General features: G+C 42.1%; 1 protein-coding gene and 1 long non-coding RNA gene across 3 annotated transcripts; one reads left to right on the top strand and one right to left on the bottom strand.

The window, feature by feature from the left end:
- The first annotated feature begins 419 nt into the window (after positions 1-419).
- On the top strand, positions 420-1,206 carry LOC118563598. Of its 2 annotated transcripts, none has more exons than XR_004931292.1 (3): positions 420-690; positions 867-1,045; positions 1,117-1,206. It is a non-coding gene; the product is annotated as an uncharacterized LOC118563598 (long non-coding RNA). The 2 variants fall into 2 exon arrangements; XR_004931291.1 differs by having other exon boundaries at positions 806-1,045.
- Positions 1,207-10,587: 9,381 nt separating this feature from the next.
- On the bottom strand, positions 10,588-12,024 carry LOC105923009 (trace amine-associated receptor 13c-like). Its single transcript, XM_036138682.1, has 2 exons — positions 11,852-12,024; positions 10,588-11,650 (listed from the first exon to the last, which is right to left on the bottom strand). Exons 1-2 carry the CDS (start codon positions 12,022-12,024, stop codon positions 10,834-10,836), a joined length of 990 nt encoding a protein of 329 aa, XP_035994575.1. The 3' UTR covers positions 10,588-10,833.
- Positions 12,025-17,170: the final 5,146 nt, after the last annotated feature.

The raw sequence follows: 17,170 nt of genomic DNA, 5'->3' as shown, positions 1-17,170 counted from the left end.
TCTCAGAATGCTTACCAAGAGCAGAGCATTCACAATGCCTAATGGGGTTTGTTTTGCTGGTGTGAGAGAGCAAAGATAGAGCAGGCAATGTTTTACGAATAGACCAGAGTGTGACATAACTTACAAAGTTAATTTAGTTTTCAAAAAAAACTTTTTAGTAATATTTGGTATATTTATTATAAATTAAAAATAAATGGTAATTGTTGTTTAATCTGGGATGTCTTCCTGCGCCAAAGTCACGTGACCACCTGCAAGCGAAAAGTACTGGTTATCGGTCCTAACAGTCAGTTAACTGAGTGCTCTCAGTTAGGCCGTACGTTTCGACACAGACATTATATTCTGTTTAATCTGTAGCTGCACTACTCCAGTTTGCTCAGCATACAACATATTGAATTCAACACTTTGCAGGAGAGAAACGGAGCCTCTGCTTTTATTTTACGTCACAACACAACAAAGCCTTAAGCTTGATCAAATATTGCTAGGCAATCCCAAATAATAAATTGTACTCAACAGTATAAATGATATTTTTTTGAAGGTTTGGAATTGTTCCTCATCTGACCTGCTGGAGCAGCTGAAGGAAGACCTGGGGGACTGGGTGGCTTCCTGTGGCATGCCTGGCATCTATGGGGCTACAATGGAGGACTTGCCATCCCTGCGTTCAGCAGTTGTTGAGCACTATGTTTTCCACAGGTAAAAACAACTACAAATGCAATAAAAGTATTGAAGGAGATTTTTGTTTGTTTGGTTGTTATAATTAGAAAATCAAAAGACGAGTGTGTTTTTACACATTTTTTTTTACTTACAGATTGGCCAGCATGGTGAAACAATATATAAGTGGGTTCAACTCATGTGGGGGTTTCTGGCAGGTGGTGGAAAGACACTGCATGCAGTTTCTCCCTGTGTTTACAAACGTAGGTGAAAAACTTTTTGAGAAGCTGCATGCAGTCTCTCTTCACCATACAATGGAGTCCACCTGGAAGCAACCGCAGGGAGGCTGAAGAGCAGACCATTTTCTGGTGGGATTGGTGGCTGGTTGCTATTCAAGGTAAATTTACACACCTTTCCTTAATTTGCATTTGAATCAATGGTGAGTGACCTCTCCCTATCCTTCTACAGATGGAGAAGTAGACATCTCCTTTGAGCAAATACTTGTGTTTGTGTCAGGGGCGGATACCATTCCCCCGCTTGGGTTCACCAAACCCAACAGTTGAATTTTTTGACCAGGAACCAGGAGAGCAACGCCTGCCATACTCCTCTACCTGCAGCATCACCCTTTTCCTTCCAAGAGGAGTGGAGTGTGAGGAGCAATTTAAAGCCATGATGGAAATGTCCATCAAGGGCTCACATGGCTTTGGAAAAAAAAAAACCTGGTGATAATAAAAGTTTCAAAGGTTATCCGTTTTCTGACCTTTCTTATGGTTCTCTTAGATGTATACTGTAAACCAGTTTAAGGCTTTATATTATGGACTCATTGAACCATACTATACAAAATTGCTGTGCACTTAAAGATGGCCCATTGTTTGAGATGAAACATATCCCACTAAGGAGTAAAATTGAAGCATGTGTGCAAATTAAGCATACTCTACAATATAATTGAGGCTGATCCATAGGTTATGAGCACCAAAGCAAGAAAAAAACATCAAGTATAGAGCAGTGCAGTTTTATTTTTGCTCACACAGCAACATGCTTTACAAGTTTGCATCAGTCTGATTTTGGAGCAACACTGTGATGATAGACACAGATCCTTCTTGCATAGTAATACATTAAATACGTTAAATGGACTAAATCAAAAAAAAAAAAAATTGACAAATTGTAACAATCATATTGGTGAAAAATATAAATGAAGCTTTCAATTGCAACCTGAACAAAAATGGCCTTAAGAAAGCTGGTTGGTGGAACACATGATGTGAAGGACCTGGAGTGTGTTAGGAAAACAGTAATTAGTCCAGTCAATATTTATCTATGTTCACTCAGCAACTTGCTTTGCGCATTTGAAGTCCGACCGGTTTTAAGCCATAGCCTTGATAATATTTTCAGCATTACTAATAACATTTCTGTTAAAGATTTCATTTATCTTCACCAAGGGCATAAGTAAGGAGAACAAGCAGAGTGAGTTTTGTGTAATATCAGACTTTATTATTGAACTAAGCAGGATTTAGACAGGATCAGAAAGAAAGGTGTATCTTCTTTCTGCCTTTCCCCAACGATCAGGGACCTCCTGGTTGTGTCTGGTGCTGCAGTGTTCTTATTGGGTAAAACACCTTTAAAAGACAACCTCCTGATAATATAATACGCAAAAAACGCCACCAAACGTTATTAACGCCACCACACGTATTTTACGTCACCCCGCGTTTCCACCCAGAACGCGTGGTGACGTAAAAAACGCGTGCTCGCGTAAAATACGGGTTGGAACTGCGCGTTATTGTACGGACGATATTTGGCCCCATCGGCTTGCCATAGAGTTGTGCCAACAGATCGGCCATCTTAGGTCAGACCAAGCTGCAGTCAGACATACACGTCAATTCAGGAAAATGTACTTTATCTTTTCAGACACTCTGAATCCGGTGAATTTTCACCCGATTTCCAGATAAATCAACTGACGTCACCCCTTTAGGGGCTACATGGGACCAATTGATTGAATTAAATGATTGTCTAACTTAATAAATAATTTCGATTTTGTATTGAAAGTAAGCAAACTTCCAGAGCTACATCCCAGGAAGCCCGACTTTTACTCCGCTTATGGGTGCACAAATAAAAGGACACTAGGAACCAGATCCTGGGGAATTACCTTGCATAAGGAAGATTGTCTGATAGATCATCCTCATGCTTTACAGTTACAGTTTTTCCGGCATAAACACAATATGTGCTAATGGGTAGCAGGGATGGAAGTAGAGAAAAGTACATTAAACACCAAAAACAAACAAAATAGTCCTAAATTACTGGATAAGCATGATTTATGGGGGGGGGGGGTGTAAAATATTATACAGTATTTTTGGTTTTGCTATGATTTTGTAATGTATTTGATTCTAAGATGCAGGGACGTGCAAGGGGGGGGGGTGCGGAGGGTGCTTGAGCACCTGCCCCTTTGCCCCTTGATGCCCAAAGTGCCCTTTTGTCAGTGTTATTTTTTTATTTTATTTTTTATTTTATTTTTTATGTGTGTGTGTTTGTTTGTGTGTGTGTCTGTGCATGTCCAAAAGCAATAATAATTTAGATCTACCGTGCCATGGTAACCGTAGCCGGTTACATGATCCACATAACGTGCCCTCACTTTTCCTCTCGCAGCTCCGCTGCCTCACGGCTACTGCCGCTCTGCCCGGTCTGTCCTGCCCCTTTGAATCTGCAGCACACGTGACTGTGCTCTGTCCTGTTTAACTCCACTGTCATTGGTTACACTGCTTTAAATCCCGCCTCCCCTCTTTCTGATTGGCTGTTTTCTAGTGCGTGCGTGTGCGTTCTTGCTAGGAGCGCGAGATTTAAGTTTTGATTCATACCGGGATACTGCGCTTACCACAATTAATACTAGATTACGAAACTAGTCCCAGTTAAGAAACTAAATACTATCAGCACTAAAATAAGTCAAAGCCGCTGAGTGCAGTTCTTTAAAGAAGCTGGAGAGACTGTTTTGATTTGTGGACTTGAGAAATGTAAGTAACCAATGTTAACATCTCAAAATAGCATCTAATTCTAAAGTATAACACATTTATCAACAGAAACCTAATCTCTTTTAGAAAACTAAATATTCTGTGCCAGGCAGGAGTTCTGAAGACTGCTGGAAAGATGGAAAAGCAAAGACTGTAGGATATTAAAAATTCAGATTCTTAGCCACAGCTGCCTGAAAAAAGAAACCAATATTCCGTTGCTATTATTGCTTTCATTTTTTGTTGACCCTTTGATGCAGTTCAGGTATAAATAGCAGGTGTTATTTCTTTTACATGATATACAGCACAACAACACTAGATGCCACATAAACAATTGCTATATTTTGTTTAGACTTTTGCTTATTTATAATAGCATAATTAGGATTCCACATAATAATAGTGTTATTTATTTCACTATTTCTACTTTTAGAATTAGAATTCCGACAAATACAACCGAGGAACACCATTTACATGATTTTTGTTGTACAATGGTTTTCACACTGTTCATTAGTAAATTAGTGCAAACCAGGGGCAGAGCTAGACATTTTAATCACCAGGGGCTTAGCCCATAAAATATTACATCAATATGAGGGTAATTTGGTACACCAAAAAAGTAAAAATTATTTAATCTTTTGATGTGGTCACAAAATTAATTTAATAAGGTTTACATAAGGTTTACATAAGGTTTAGGTTTAGGTTTACTGCGGGGACGAGCCCATGAGCTCTTGGGGGCGTTGGCATTGCGGTGGCTGGGGGATTTCCTCGGGGTCGTCTCACCTCTTTCCTTTGGGGGGGGGGGGGGGGGGGTTGCAGATTTCCTTTCTTTTTTCAGGTATTACATAACACGTTAGCTTAAATAATAATACATATGATTTAGCAATGGCATCAAGGTGTTACTCGATTGTATCTGTTGCTTTATGTCTGTTGGTTGTGCTGTTCTTTTTGTGTCTCTTTCCAGGTGATGGAGCAGACAGAGGACGTTTTATCATTCTCTCCCTTTTATCTCTTCTTTCTTTCACCTCTTCTCTTTCTTTTTTTTCTCTTCTTGTTCTCCCTTTACTCTCCTATTTTCCCAGTGTCCATATAATTTGAAATTCTCCCTTCAGGAATCACAATAAAGCTATTTACATGCACAAATCAAGCGGAGCACTATGGCGAAAGCTGTTTGCTCTACTTGTGAAAGCAAAATCTGTTGAGCTCTATTTGGCATTAAGACATCAATTCTTATTGCCACATTGCTAGACAGGACACTGGGAAAGAAAAAAAAAAAGGTTTACTGCACATTTAAACATTGACAACTCACTATTGTTAGGGAAATAATTAGTTGTCTGAGAGGATGTAGGTAAGGAGAAGCTGTTATCTACACTTCAGATATATGATGTAAGAACTGTTTTTGGAATGTTAAGATAAATTACATGAAATGGGCTACACAGCCCAGTTGTACTTTTGTTAAAGTTTGAATTTAATATTTGAAATGCTGTCAGTGTCAGTGACACTTCTACTTCCAGTGCAAAGTAAATACAATACATTTATTTGCAGTCCCTTGAATGTACATTTTTGCTGTGTTTTATGATGCAGACAGAGTATCTTAGATAAAAAAAATAAGGGCGGGGTTTATCTCTGCACATTTCTATATCTTCTAAAGAAAATACAGGATATATCTAGAAACAGACATATTTTCAATATATTTGGTTTAATTGGCACATTTTTACCATCTGTCTCTGTTGCTGGTAAGTTCAAATGCAAACTTTTTCAAAGTGGGGAAAAAAGTCCCAATTCAACATTCATCAGATCGGATGCTCCTTTATAATAATAATTTAACTTTATTGATCTCACAATGGAGAAATTCACTTCTGCATCTTTACCCATCCCCTTGGGGAGCAGTGGGCTGCCACTGTGCGGGGCCTGGGAAGCAATCGGGGTTAAGAGTCTTGCTCAGGGACCCAGAGTGGCAGTCTGTGGGAGTTCAACTCAGAACCTCTGGGACCCAAGCTCAATGCTCTAACCACTAGGCCACCAGATTAAGAAAAAGCATCTAGTGTGTGTCATTGTTATAAAATTGGTATAAATGTAGCAATAAATACTGCTTTTCTCTTTAGACAGAAGAAAAACTTCATGACGCTCAAGTCAAGCATAAAGAAATAGGAGCATGCATATTGCGTAGGACCAATGATGTCAGACCGATGAAGTGTCCCTACGTTTAAAGTTCAAATCAAAGTTCAAATCTAACCTACACCCTTGATTCCATGTTACATTCTTTATAGTATGAGTTGGTACATTTCAACCGGTTGTATAGCAAGGTATGTTTCTGTATCATGTTTTAAATCAGTGCCCCATGTGCCCTCTTTTAACTTGGAGCACCTGCCCCTCCAATGGTCTCTGCACGTCCCTGCTAAGATGCGTTATTAGGTGTTTTTTTTTCCCCAGATCACGGTTTGTATTATATAATTTTTAAATGCTGTTATGAGCACCGTTGCTCTCACTTGTCTGTATATAGTTTTGCTCCTATGTAGATAAGTGCTGTTGTCTGTAGATCGGTGTCTGTGTGTATATATATATATATATATATATATATATATATATATATATATATATATATATATATATATATATACATGGGTTCTATTGTCTGTTCGTCTTTTATTATGAAGTAATTCCTTAATTGACATTTATATTTTAAACAGGGGCCAATATATATATATATATATATATATATATATATATATATATATATATATATATATATATATATATATATATATATATATATTGAAAGAAAGTAAGAGAGAGATTTATGTGTGTATAATTTGTGTGTATATTAGATTAATATGTAACTGCAAAATATGTAAGTGCGTGTACATTTTTCATCCAGTTTGACTTCAGTTTAAATAGTTTTGGTTCTGAATAGATATGTATAAACTGTCTGAAAGGTCACCAGCATTGTGAACATATGATTAAAATGAGATCTGAGCTGCCTCCTATTCATTCTGACAGTAGCTGTCTGATCTGTGGTCTGACCCAAGATGGCTGCCCTGTAGGCACGTCAGCGTAGCAGCCGGCAGCGTCCACGTATGTGATGTCTATGGGGACATGTTCATCAAAAGCTAACTAATGCTAATGCTAGCGAACTTTCTGCTTGTGTGAAGCGAGTCAGAGACAGGGACAGTACAGCATTTTCGGTTTTGGATTAAAAGAGTAGCATTGATTCATAGATATGAGATGGTTATTCTGTTTAGACACTGGAAACAGTTAAAAGCTAAAATGTGTATATATCGAAGTATCTGTTTGTGCAAAACGTTCATTTGTTTTGTGTTTATCTGACTGATTTGTGTTGCTTTATTAACTCAATACTTGCTGGAATAAATTGTAAATGTCTCCCACGGACGACAGCAGGATTCAAGACAAAACGAATAAGCAGAAGAAGCGGTTAGTTACCAGCTATTATATAGGTTACAAAATATGTTCGGTCTGCGAATGTCATGTTAATTACACATAGCAGAAGCAGTCGGAAAATGGGCTTGCTTTTAGTTTTAACATGGGTTCTATTGTCTGTTCGTCTTTTTTTATGAAGTAATTCCTTAATTGACATTTATATTTTAAACAGGGGCCACAGAAGGAATCCAGGCCCTCATCAACTGGCATGTTCCCAAAGAGGGCCCATTTACTGACACGAGGAACTCCTCCAAAACCAAATGGCAGTAAGTAATTTTTACCTAAATGTTTATGTTCAGCTCTTGTGACAATTAACTTCTTTTCTATTCAACTAGTGATTTTGTGAGAACCTCTGGCCTAAAGGTCACACAAAAGCAGGCAAAAAAGAAGTGGCACACTGGTATAATATTAGCTCACATTATGTATTATTCACACCACATTTCTGGTGTTACCAGAGAAAGCTCAGGGTTGAAGGATATTGTACAGATTAACTAAAATGTTGTAGCATGCCTTCACTTGACCTGTACCAAATATAAAATAACTTGTAATTTAGGTAATATGCTGATATGTCTTAATCTTCTATCCAATTAATATAATCCATGTATCAATAGTGTGTCGTTGTTGGCTCTATTTAAGGACAAGAAGGTAAGAGATCTTACTGGCAACAGGCTGGCGATAGGGCGTCAGGAGGGTGATCGGGTACCGGAGGCATGGTAATGCACCATTGCAGTGTAGAAAAAAGCCCTCAGGTGGGTATAAAGCATTTTTATACAACGGAGAGCGCCACAGTACCGGTGAGTCATGGACAGAGCCGATATTGTTGATGCAAACATTCAAAATCTTTCCCTGTGCGTCACACACAACCTGCAGGATGATTGAGGGGAAGAGTTTTCTGTTTAAATATTCTTTCTTTTGTGGCTCTGCAGGTGGAACAATTCGCACGTGGCACCCATCGATGGGACCAACTGCTGCTTTGAAGGCCTCGTTCCCGACAAGGCGGGCAAAACCAGCCCCCACTCCCTCCAAATGTTGTCTTTATGGGAAGAAAATTATTTTTAGAATGATGTCCATCAGGGAGTTTACACCTGACAGTTCATTGTGTATATATAATGGTTATGTTCATGTTCTTAATCTGTTCACAGAAACAGAGCATTGAGATGAGACGAGAAACCGTTATTCGCACCCTTGTACTGTACCTTGGGGAGAAGGAAGATGAACTTTTTGAAGACTGCTTGGTATGGCATGATTTTAGTCATTTAAAAATATTTTTTTATGGCGGGTTGAAGGGACATTGTGTAGGAATTACTGCCATCTACCATTGCGGTTGTATTTCGCAAGCAACTCTTATAGAATTGTATTTTCCATGCGAAATTTTTCATGTGAAATTGAGCAGACAGTAGGGCTGGACGATATAGAGAAAAACCTTATTAATAGTAAAAGTAGAAATCATATTGATTGATATCAATAATTATCAACAAATTCAAAACATATATTTAAAAATCAGCCATAGCCATTTTATGTTGTTGTTTAGCAACCCATTTTTAGATAAAACATACAAACACAGACTCAACCTTTTATTCAACCACCTTTTTACCAAAACTGCAAGTTTTTAAAAAAGAAAAAAAGTACGCATCCTCTCTGAACTCTTTGAAGGGGTTGGAGCCTGGTTCCTGGGTCTGCGTTGTGACTGGTTAGGAAGATACTAATAGTAGTAATGTAATAGTAATATCATCTTTATTGATCATCTTTAATGATTACCTAATATTAGTGAGTAATGTAACATAATGAAGCAAAGTAAAACTCAAGCACAGGAAAATAATAAAATCTTCATAATTACTTCACAACAGCAAATTCTACAGGAATATAAAATTTACTTAAAATTTTGAGTAAAATGCAAGTTCACTTTACTTAATTTTTTTTAAGTAAATCTAACTTAAAACTTGGATATAATTAAGTAAATGTTACTTAATATCTTCACAACTGTAATGTTTAATGGAAAGTAAAATTCACTTGATACTGGCAAGTGAGTGTTACTTGATATTGCATCATTAAAATTTACTTAAATTTTGAGTGCAAATACTTACAATATATTTTTTAAGTATCTTATGAGTTGTTTTTTTCAGTGTGTGGGGAAAAAAGACTGACAGACCGCCATTAAATTCTTTATCTCGCGCACCCCCTAGTGCCAGCATGTGCACCCCTGCTGGCCGAGTGGTTAGAGCAGCGCGCTTGAACTCTGAGAAGGATGCAAGTACCCAGTTCGATTCCAACTGCCTGCACTCAGGGTCCCTGAGAAAGACCCTCAACCCCAGATTGTTCCCCGGGCGTTGCACATGGCAGCCCACTGCTCCCCAAGTGTGATGGGTTAAAAGCAGAGAACAAATTTCGTTGTAATGTATGTTTCAATGACAATAAAGATGATATTACTATTACGTGCTGATTAAACACTATTTTACCACATGCTAGCAATGCAACTTAGAAGTAAATTTAACAATGATTCAATCTAACTAAGTTCTAATTAATTCATACAAATGCTCAGCACAATATCACAAAAATATCTCATAAAAAATTACTTTCATACCCCACAAACAAGTTTTTTTTCCAAAAAACTTAGATGATCTTGAATGTATCTTCTGTCCTGTTGCTGAGAGGGGAGGGTCCAACTGGGCACATACAGTTTCAATGTAATCAATCCAGCATGTTTCTGATCTGAGGAAAAACGCTTTTTGTAACTGTCCCTTGTTGCAACAGTCCCCACTTTCCCCTACTGAAAATACATTACTCTTACATTTTATACTCTTGCAGTGTAATTGTCAATTCCATTCAAACTTTATGTTGTCAATGTTTTTTTTTGTTTTTTTATTTGTTTTGTCCACTATGACAAGTGTTGCTGCCAGGTACCCCTTGTAAAAGACAGCTCAATCTCATTGGGCCTTTGGTCTGATTAAATAAAGGTTTGATAACTAACAAATGTATACGTTCAGATTTTTATGTCTGGAAAGGTTTGAAAGCCATCTGTCATTTTCATTCTGCTTCCCAATGAACATGATGATTATTAGACACAAATTTAAAATCATACATTCTAGAATAATTTAATGATTTAACAATAGCATATTATTAATATTATTACAGTATATGGACATGGTCTCACTTTCAGAATTAACACTAAAAGGTAGGATATCTATCATACATTTCTTGCTCATGGTGCCTGTTTTCATTCATAATATGTTTCAAAATCAATGTACTAATTATATGCTCCAAATTTGACTATAAATGTAATATATACTAACAAACAAATCTGAATGGGATTGAAATCCTATGTAACAAGGAAATAAACAATATTTAAGAAACAAGAGCATTACAAATGTCAGCTAGTACAATAACAGAAACTAAAATACATGGTGCAAACACTATGAAAAGACTTTAGGTGGCCGATAAAAAGCTGATTGCCGTTTGTATTATCTGTTCTTCAGGAAAATCTATAACATTAAGACCAGTGACTATGCTGCAAGAACTTCCCTATAGATGCAAGTTTAAGCAATTTAAAAGGGGAACTAATAGCAAGAAATCAACCACTGCATGATTTCTCTTAGGATGAGTTATGTCCTCATTTTAGTTTATGAGGTGGAAAAAAATATATTATAACACCTTAAAACAACATCAAAACATTTGGTAATCTAAGTGGCTTTGAACACTGAAAATTATAATCAATTTTGATACTATCTCAGGAAAAAATTTGATATTTTTACATTTAATCACTTTACTCTATTATGGTTTTACAGGAGCCAGGCTTCAATATTTGTAGGGTGATAATGAGTTTTGCAGTTTTTCTAAACCATGGGTAGAATAGGGCATAAATCACAGGGTTAACACAGGAGTTAAAATAGAACAGAAAATCCACTGCAAATGCATAAGAATCACTGAATGTCTCAACCCCTGCAAGGTAGACACAGTAAGTTGGGCAGAAAGTTATTAGAAACAGAACCACAAGAACACCAAGAGTCCTAGCTGCTTTCAGCTCAGATTTTGTTGCTGTTGTTGTAACTGAATGCTGCAGTTTTACAGCTCTAATGTGAGAGCGCATGGCACGAGCCTGAAACACAGCCACCACAAATACTCTCATGTACAGGATTACGATGATGGTAATTGGAGCAATAAAGGTTAAAACAAGATCAAAAGTTCCTGAAAATAAGTCAACAACAGTTACACATCCTCCATAGCAGGAGCTATTCCATCTTGCTTGAATCAGATCATCTTTAAGAAATAAAATGTTGTAGACAATCGAACAGACCCAACACAGACAGACACAGAATTTGACTCTTCTCTCAGTGACTCTAGTTTGGTAATGCAGAGGGTCACAAATAGCCACATAACGATCAATTGATATGAGCACCATATCCCCTACTGAGGTGGAGGTAATGATAAAGCACAAGTAATTATATAAAAAACAAATACTATCACCAAGAAACCAGCAGCTTGTATTTTGGTAGATTTCCCCTGGCATTGATATGAACCCCACAAGCAAATCTGACACAGCCAGAGAGAGGAGGAGGATGTTAGTGGGTGTGTGGAGCTGCCTGGATGGGAAAGAAAAATGGTATTAAACCAACAAGGCATACATATTTTTGCTCTAAAACTAAAGTTAGTATATTTACAATGCAAAAATAAATGTTTTGCCTAATGTATCTCATCTGTTGTTGTCTTTCATTGAAATTCAATCTTTTACTTTAAAATCTGTAAATCTGTAAAATAAAAATAAATAACAATAAAAATTCTGCCTGAAGTGGGAGACTGAGATGATTACAAGCAGGTTGAGAGCCACGGTCATCATAGAGATTAAGGATAGTGTGATCTGAACAAGAAGAACTTCAGTCCAAGGGGATGAAGGCTTTTTGCAGGAGTTATTGTAGAGATGTGGATAGCAGAGGTCTGCACTGTCCTGAATCTTCATCTTCAGTGATCAGCAGCAACTAGCCCCTCTTGTTGATATCAAACCATTAAGTTAAGAAGCATCAATTGAGTAACTGACTCCTCCTGTTTTCCTTCTGACAGAGTGGATTGGATATTTTATCAGAGGCATTGTGACTTCTGTTCCCTTGAAGCTGCGCGCATGCGCAGTTGCGCACTGCATCTGAATTCAGCGAGCACAGAAGCCTGGAAGTGCGCATTTCCCGTGAGTGGAATTAGAAATCTATAATGAAGGCATATGGAGAATATTAAACCATAAGAAACAATGCTGTTGCTGCGGAAAAAGCAGGTTAGTGGCAGAGAATTGCTGAAAAAGTCAATGCATGAGCGACATGAGTTATTTGACAGAGAAATAAAGCTGTTTTCTCACACTTCACTCATTCAAGACTAAAGGAGATGGGGGCACATTGATTATGAAAGGCATTGAAAGGAGATGGCAGTAAATTATGAAGTATGAAAATGCAGTTTAATCAGGTGTTGAGATATCAACTGGGTCACCTCAAAATTATGAATGCCACGTCTCTGCCAAAGACTAAATTCAGAGTCTATCTTAGCTGGGAGCAAACGGTGAATTATTGTGTATGGGACCCAGATGGAGAAGGTTTTTAAACCCAAAGCTCCATCTAATCTGAGACTATATTTTGAGGGTGTTTATGACTATAGGATTGTTAGTGTATTGTGAGGAAGGGAGGGGAAGGCTGGGGGTAATAAGGGCTCTGAGAGAAGTGGAGTGCAAGACACAGCTTCAAAGTGGCACCAATCTGCATCAGGAGTGTGGAGCCAGTACATGATTTTTTGAACATTTGAGGCCCAGTAGTAGTGACATAGATTTGGAAGGGCTAAGCCACCTTGGTTTTTAGGCCTCTGTAACAGTTCTAACTGTATTCTAGGCTTCTTCCCATTCCATATGAATGAAATTAGAGCCTTATCAATAGACTTAAAAAAGGACTTAGAGTCCGAAAAAGAACACACAACCAAATACAAGTCCAAAACAAAAAACAACCCTCAAAGCGCGAATCCCAAAAATAAAGAGTCCAAACAATCTAGGTGACCGGATCTCCGGCGGACGGCCCCGGCGAGACAGGTTCTCCGGCGGACGGCCCCGGCGTGACAGGTTCTCCGGCGGACGGCCCCGGCGAGACAGGTTCTCCGGCGGACGGCCCCGGCGTGACAGGTTTTCCGGCGGGCGGCCCCGGCGTGACAGGTTCTCCGGCGGACGGCCCCGGTGAGACAGGTTCTCCGGCGGACGGCCCCGGCGAGACAGGTTCTCCGGCGGACGTCCAGGAGGCCGTCGGCGGAGCAGGAACCTCGGTGACCAACGGCACAGCAGGACCCTCAGAGATTGTCGGCGGGGCCTGGAGAGGGAGAAAACAGAACCCGGCACCAGACTACGGGCTAAGGAAGCCGTCAGACTACCGGCTAAGGAAGGCGTCAGACTACGGGCTGAGGAGGGCGCCGGACTACGGGCTGAGGAGGGCGCCGGACTACAGGCTGAGGAGGGCGCCGGACTACAGGCTAAGGGGGGCGCCGGACTACAGGCTAAGGGGGGCGCCGGACTACATGCTAAGGGAGGCGCCTGGTTAATGGCTACAGACGGCGGCGCCTGGTTACAGGCGACCGGTGCGGGAGCCTGGCTACAGGGGACCGGTGCGGGAGCCTGGCTACAGGGGACTGAAGAGGGAGCCTGGCTACAGGGGACCGGTGCGGGAGCCTGGCTACAGGGGACTGAAGAGGGAGCCTGGCTACAGGGGACTGAAGAGGGAGCCTGGCTACAGGGGACTGAAGAAGGAGCCTGGCTGCAGGCGACTGAAGAAGGAGCCTGGCTACAGGCTGCTAAGGAGGGAGCCTGACTACAGGCTGCTAAGGAGGGAGCCTGACTACAGGCTGCTACAGGGGAAGCCTGGCTACAGGCTTCAGGAGGCCCCGGGCTACAGGCTTCAGGAGGCCCCGGGCTACAGGCTTCAGGAGGCCCCGGGCTACAGGCTTCAGGAGACCCCGGGCTACAGGCTTCAGGGGGCCCCGGGCTACAGGCTTCAGGGGGCCCCGGGCTACAAGCTTCAGCCAGTCCTTTGACAAAGAATAATCGCCCAATCAGTCTCTGAAGGGGCTCCGGGAGTGACAGCCAGTATAAAAACTCAGACAGCTGACTGTCACACAGGGTGAGTGGAGAGGCGTGAGGTGAACACTTCTGGGGAAGTCCAGAGATTCTAAGGTCTTGAGGGAATCTTGACTTCTTGGCCCTCCTCCGAGACCCTAGGGGTCGGCCAACCCATCGAGGAGTTGGGCGACGTATGCGTCCTCTTCTGCCTCGGCGGGGAACGCGATTGCCCCGACCCCCTGGACCCAACCACTGTGGGGAAGTGACTGACCCTCCTGGGTCGACACAATATGGGCCGGCAGCGGACCCTCCTGGGTCTCCACGTCGCAGGACGGCGACTGATCCTCCTGGGTCGCCGCGTCGCAGGACGGCGACTGACCCTCCTGGGTCTCCACCGGGGGCTTGAGCGGAGGCGGGTCCTGCCTGACGCCCTCTAGGGACCTGGGCGGAGGCAGACCCTTCAGAACCCCCTCTAAGAGGCTGGACAGAGGCGGGATCTCCTGGACCTCCTTGTAATGCTTGGATGGGGACGGACCTTCCAGGGCTCCATTTTGACTCTGGGGAGCAGGTTCGGGTGCCGAGGCGTCGGCCGGACCCTCGGGGACAGGTTCAGGTGCCGAGGCGTCGGCCGGACCCTCGGGGACAGGTTCAGGTGCCGAGGCGTCGGCCGGACCCCCGGGGACAGGTTCAGGGGCCGAGGCGTCGGCCGGACCCTCAGAGACAAGTTCAGGGACCGAGGCGTCCTCCGGAACCTCGGGAACAGACTCAGGGAACGAGGCGTCGACCGGACCCTCGGGGGCAGGTGTGGTTCGGCTGTAGAATGTCCGGAGGGCCGACCTATAATACCCCTCCACCTTCTTTAATTTAGCATCCAAATCCTCAGAGTAACGGAAAAGCAGAGCCTCCCTCAGACGTTTAATCACAGGGGCAAAGGATCTTATTTTGTCCTCCAACAATCTGTGGTCACCGTCTGTGGTGCCACTAGGAGGAGCTGTGGGAGTAACAGCACCGGAAGGTGGAGGACGCCGGCCCGCCGAGCAGGAATAAGCCGCAGCCTGTCGTTTCCTCCTCCGACGACGTGGCGGAGAAACTTGCTGCGAAGCTGGTGCTTCCAGCAGAGCCGGCTCCGGGAAAAGATCCGGGTGCAAATCCCGCACCACCTCCGCTTCGACCTCCATAAAAATCTCTGGGTCTGGAACGAACAGAGCAGAGGAGGGCTGACAGCGGACGTCTGGTGAGAGAACATCTCGACTGTGGAGGGTGAGTGGAGCGCTAGCCTGAATAAGCATAGCTCTTCCAGAACGAAAACAACGTGTCGGCTTTGGGTTCATGAGGCCAGAACGTAATGTGATTATTTGTGATGGAAGAACCCAAAAGTAAAGGACACAGAGCTGGAGCTTAAAAAAAGGGTTTATTAACAAAATCCAGGAGGCAAAAAGGCAGACTTCAGGCAAAGAACAGAAACAAGCTGGGACAGAATCGGACTCCAAAAACAGGCGGGCAGGAAAACGTACGAGCAAAAACTAGCAGACAGGCAGGTTAAACTAAAACAAGCAAGGGTCAAGTGCTCTTACCGAGTAGCTTGCGGGTGATGATAATACAACACGTTCTGGCACTGGAGACTGATCTGGACTGAGTATATATGAGTGTTAAACAGGTGGAACCAGTGAGGACTAATTGCAGAGGGAGAGGAATGGAGCAGGTGTAAAGAGTTGTAATCAGATCAGCTTCAGTGCCAGAACATTACAATATAGTATAATTCTCTCACCTCATTATATAAATTCATATGCTCTCTTATATTTTGACCTGACCACTGCATGAATATTAACTAATTAAAATGTTGCTGTATTCTATTCCTCTCTGATATGTCCATTCTCTTTTGCTTTAGAAAATCAGTATAAATGTATTATATTATTAAATCTAGTGGGTAAGTCTGGTGTATCCAGTCTAATTGTTTTTGCCACTGTTATGCCAGAATTTTACCATTGCGAGACAACAGGCATATTAGTTTACCATTTGAGTTGGTTGGCCGGTTGAGTAGAAGTTGGCGCGTTTTGCAGCCGCTCCGCTACCTGTTTTTAAGTTATTTTTAACGTTTTTATGGATCACTTGGCCGTGTATTTACACTCAAGTGATAGGAAAAGCACTCGCCTTCGCTTTGATCATCCTTACATTGTTGCCATCCCGATGCTTTTGTCTCTGAATGAGGTTAACTAACCTCATTCTCCACCTGTCTTCTCGACTCGACACCGTTGCTGCTGTTGGCTAGCCACCCGCTGCGGTTCATATTGTCGGCCTGCAAGTTTTACATTTGGTGTATCCTTCTTTGGACTGTCCTTTCCACTCTACATCGACCTGGGGCTGTAACGTACAGGAAATAGGACCTAAGATTCAACGCAGACAGGTCAGTGGAATGCAACAGATTTTATTTAAGAGGATAAACAAGCGCAGTGCTGGGAGCGCGCAGGTAGCTCTCAGGCTGGAAATCCCCTGTCAGTGGGTTTCAGAACTTGGGACCGGCTCTGAGATGGGCTAAGGTCCGGGGCAGAGGTCCAATTGCGGAAAAAGGTTTGCAGGAGTGGCTGACGGTCTGCTGGGGACTTTGACTGGCGTGATTCAGTGACGGTCCAGGTTCGATGTCCAGAGAACGAGATCCAAAACAGCTGTACAAAGGGGCAATCCAGAAGGTGGATCCAGGTCCGATAACAAGCAGGTTCAGAGATACAAGGGGTTAGGCAGGCTCGGTAACTCATGGACTGGGGCAGAACTTCTTCTGGGTGGCTAGTCAGGTTACCAGTTATCAGGAGACACCAGGACACAGATCAGAGCTTCACCAGAGCAGCTTGACAGGTTAGCAGTTCTCAGGAGACACCAGGGCACAGAGCAGAGCTTCTCCAGAGCAGCTTGTCAGGTTAGCAAATCACAGAAGACACCTGGACAAAGAGCAGAGCTTCTCCAGGAACGAACAGCAGAGCACAAAGACTTACAGCGGGACTGGCATGGAGTGGTGGATAGCAGAAGACGGCCCAGT

This window comes from Fundulus heteroclitus, chromosome 7 (genome assembly GCF_011125445.2).
Source record: "Fundulus heteroclitus isolate FHET01 chromosome 7, MU-UCD_Fhet_4.1, whole genome shotgun sequence".
NCBI lineage: Eukaryota > Metazoa > Chordata > Actinopteri > Cyprinodontiformes > Fundulidae > Fundulus > Fundulus heteroclitus.
Note: the sequence above shows the minus strand (reverse complement) of the source record. Positions and strands in the feature narration are given on the sequence as shown.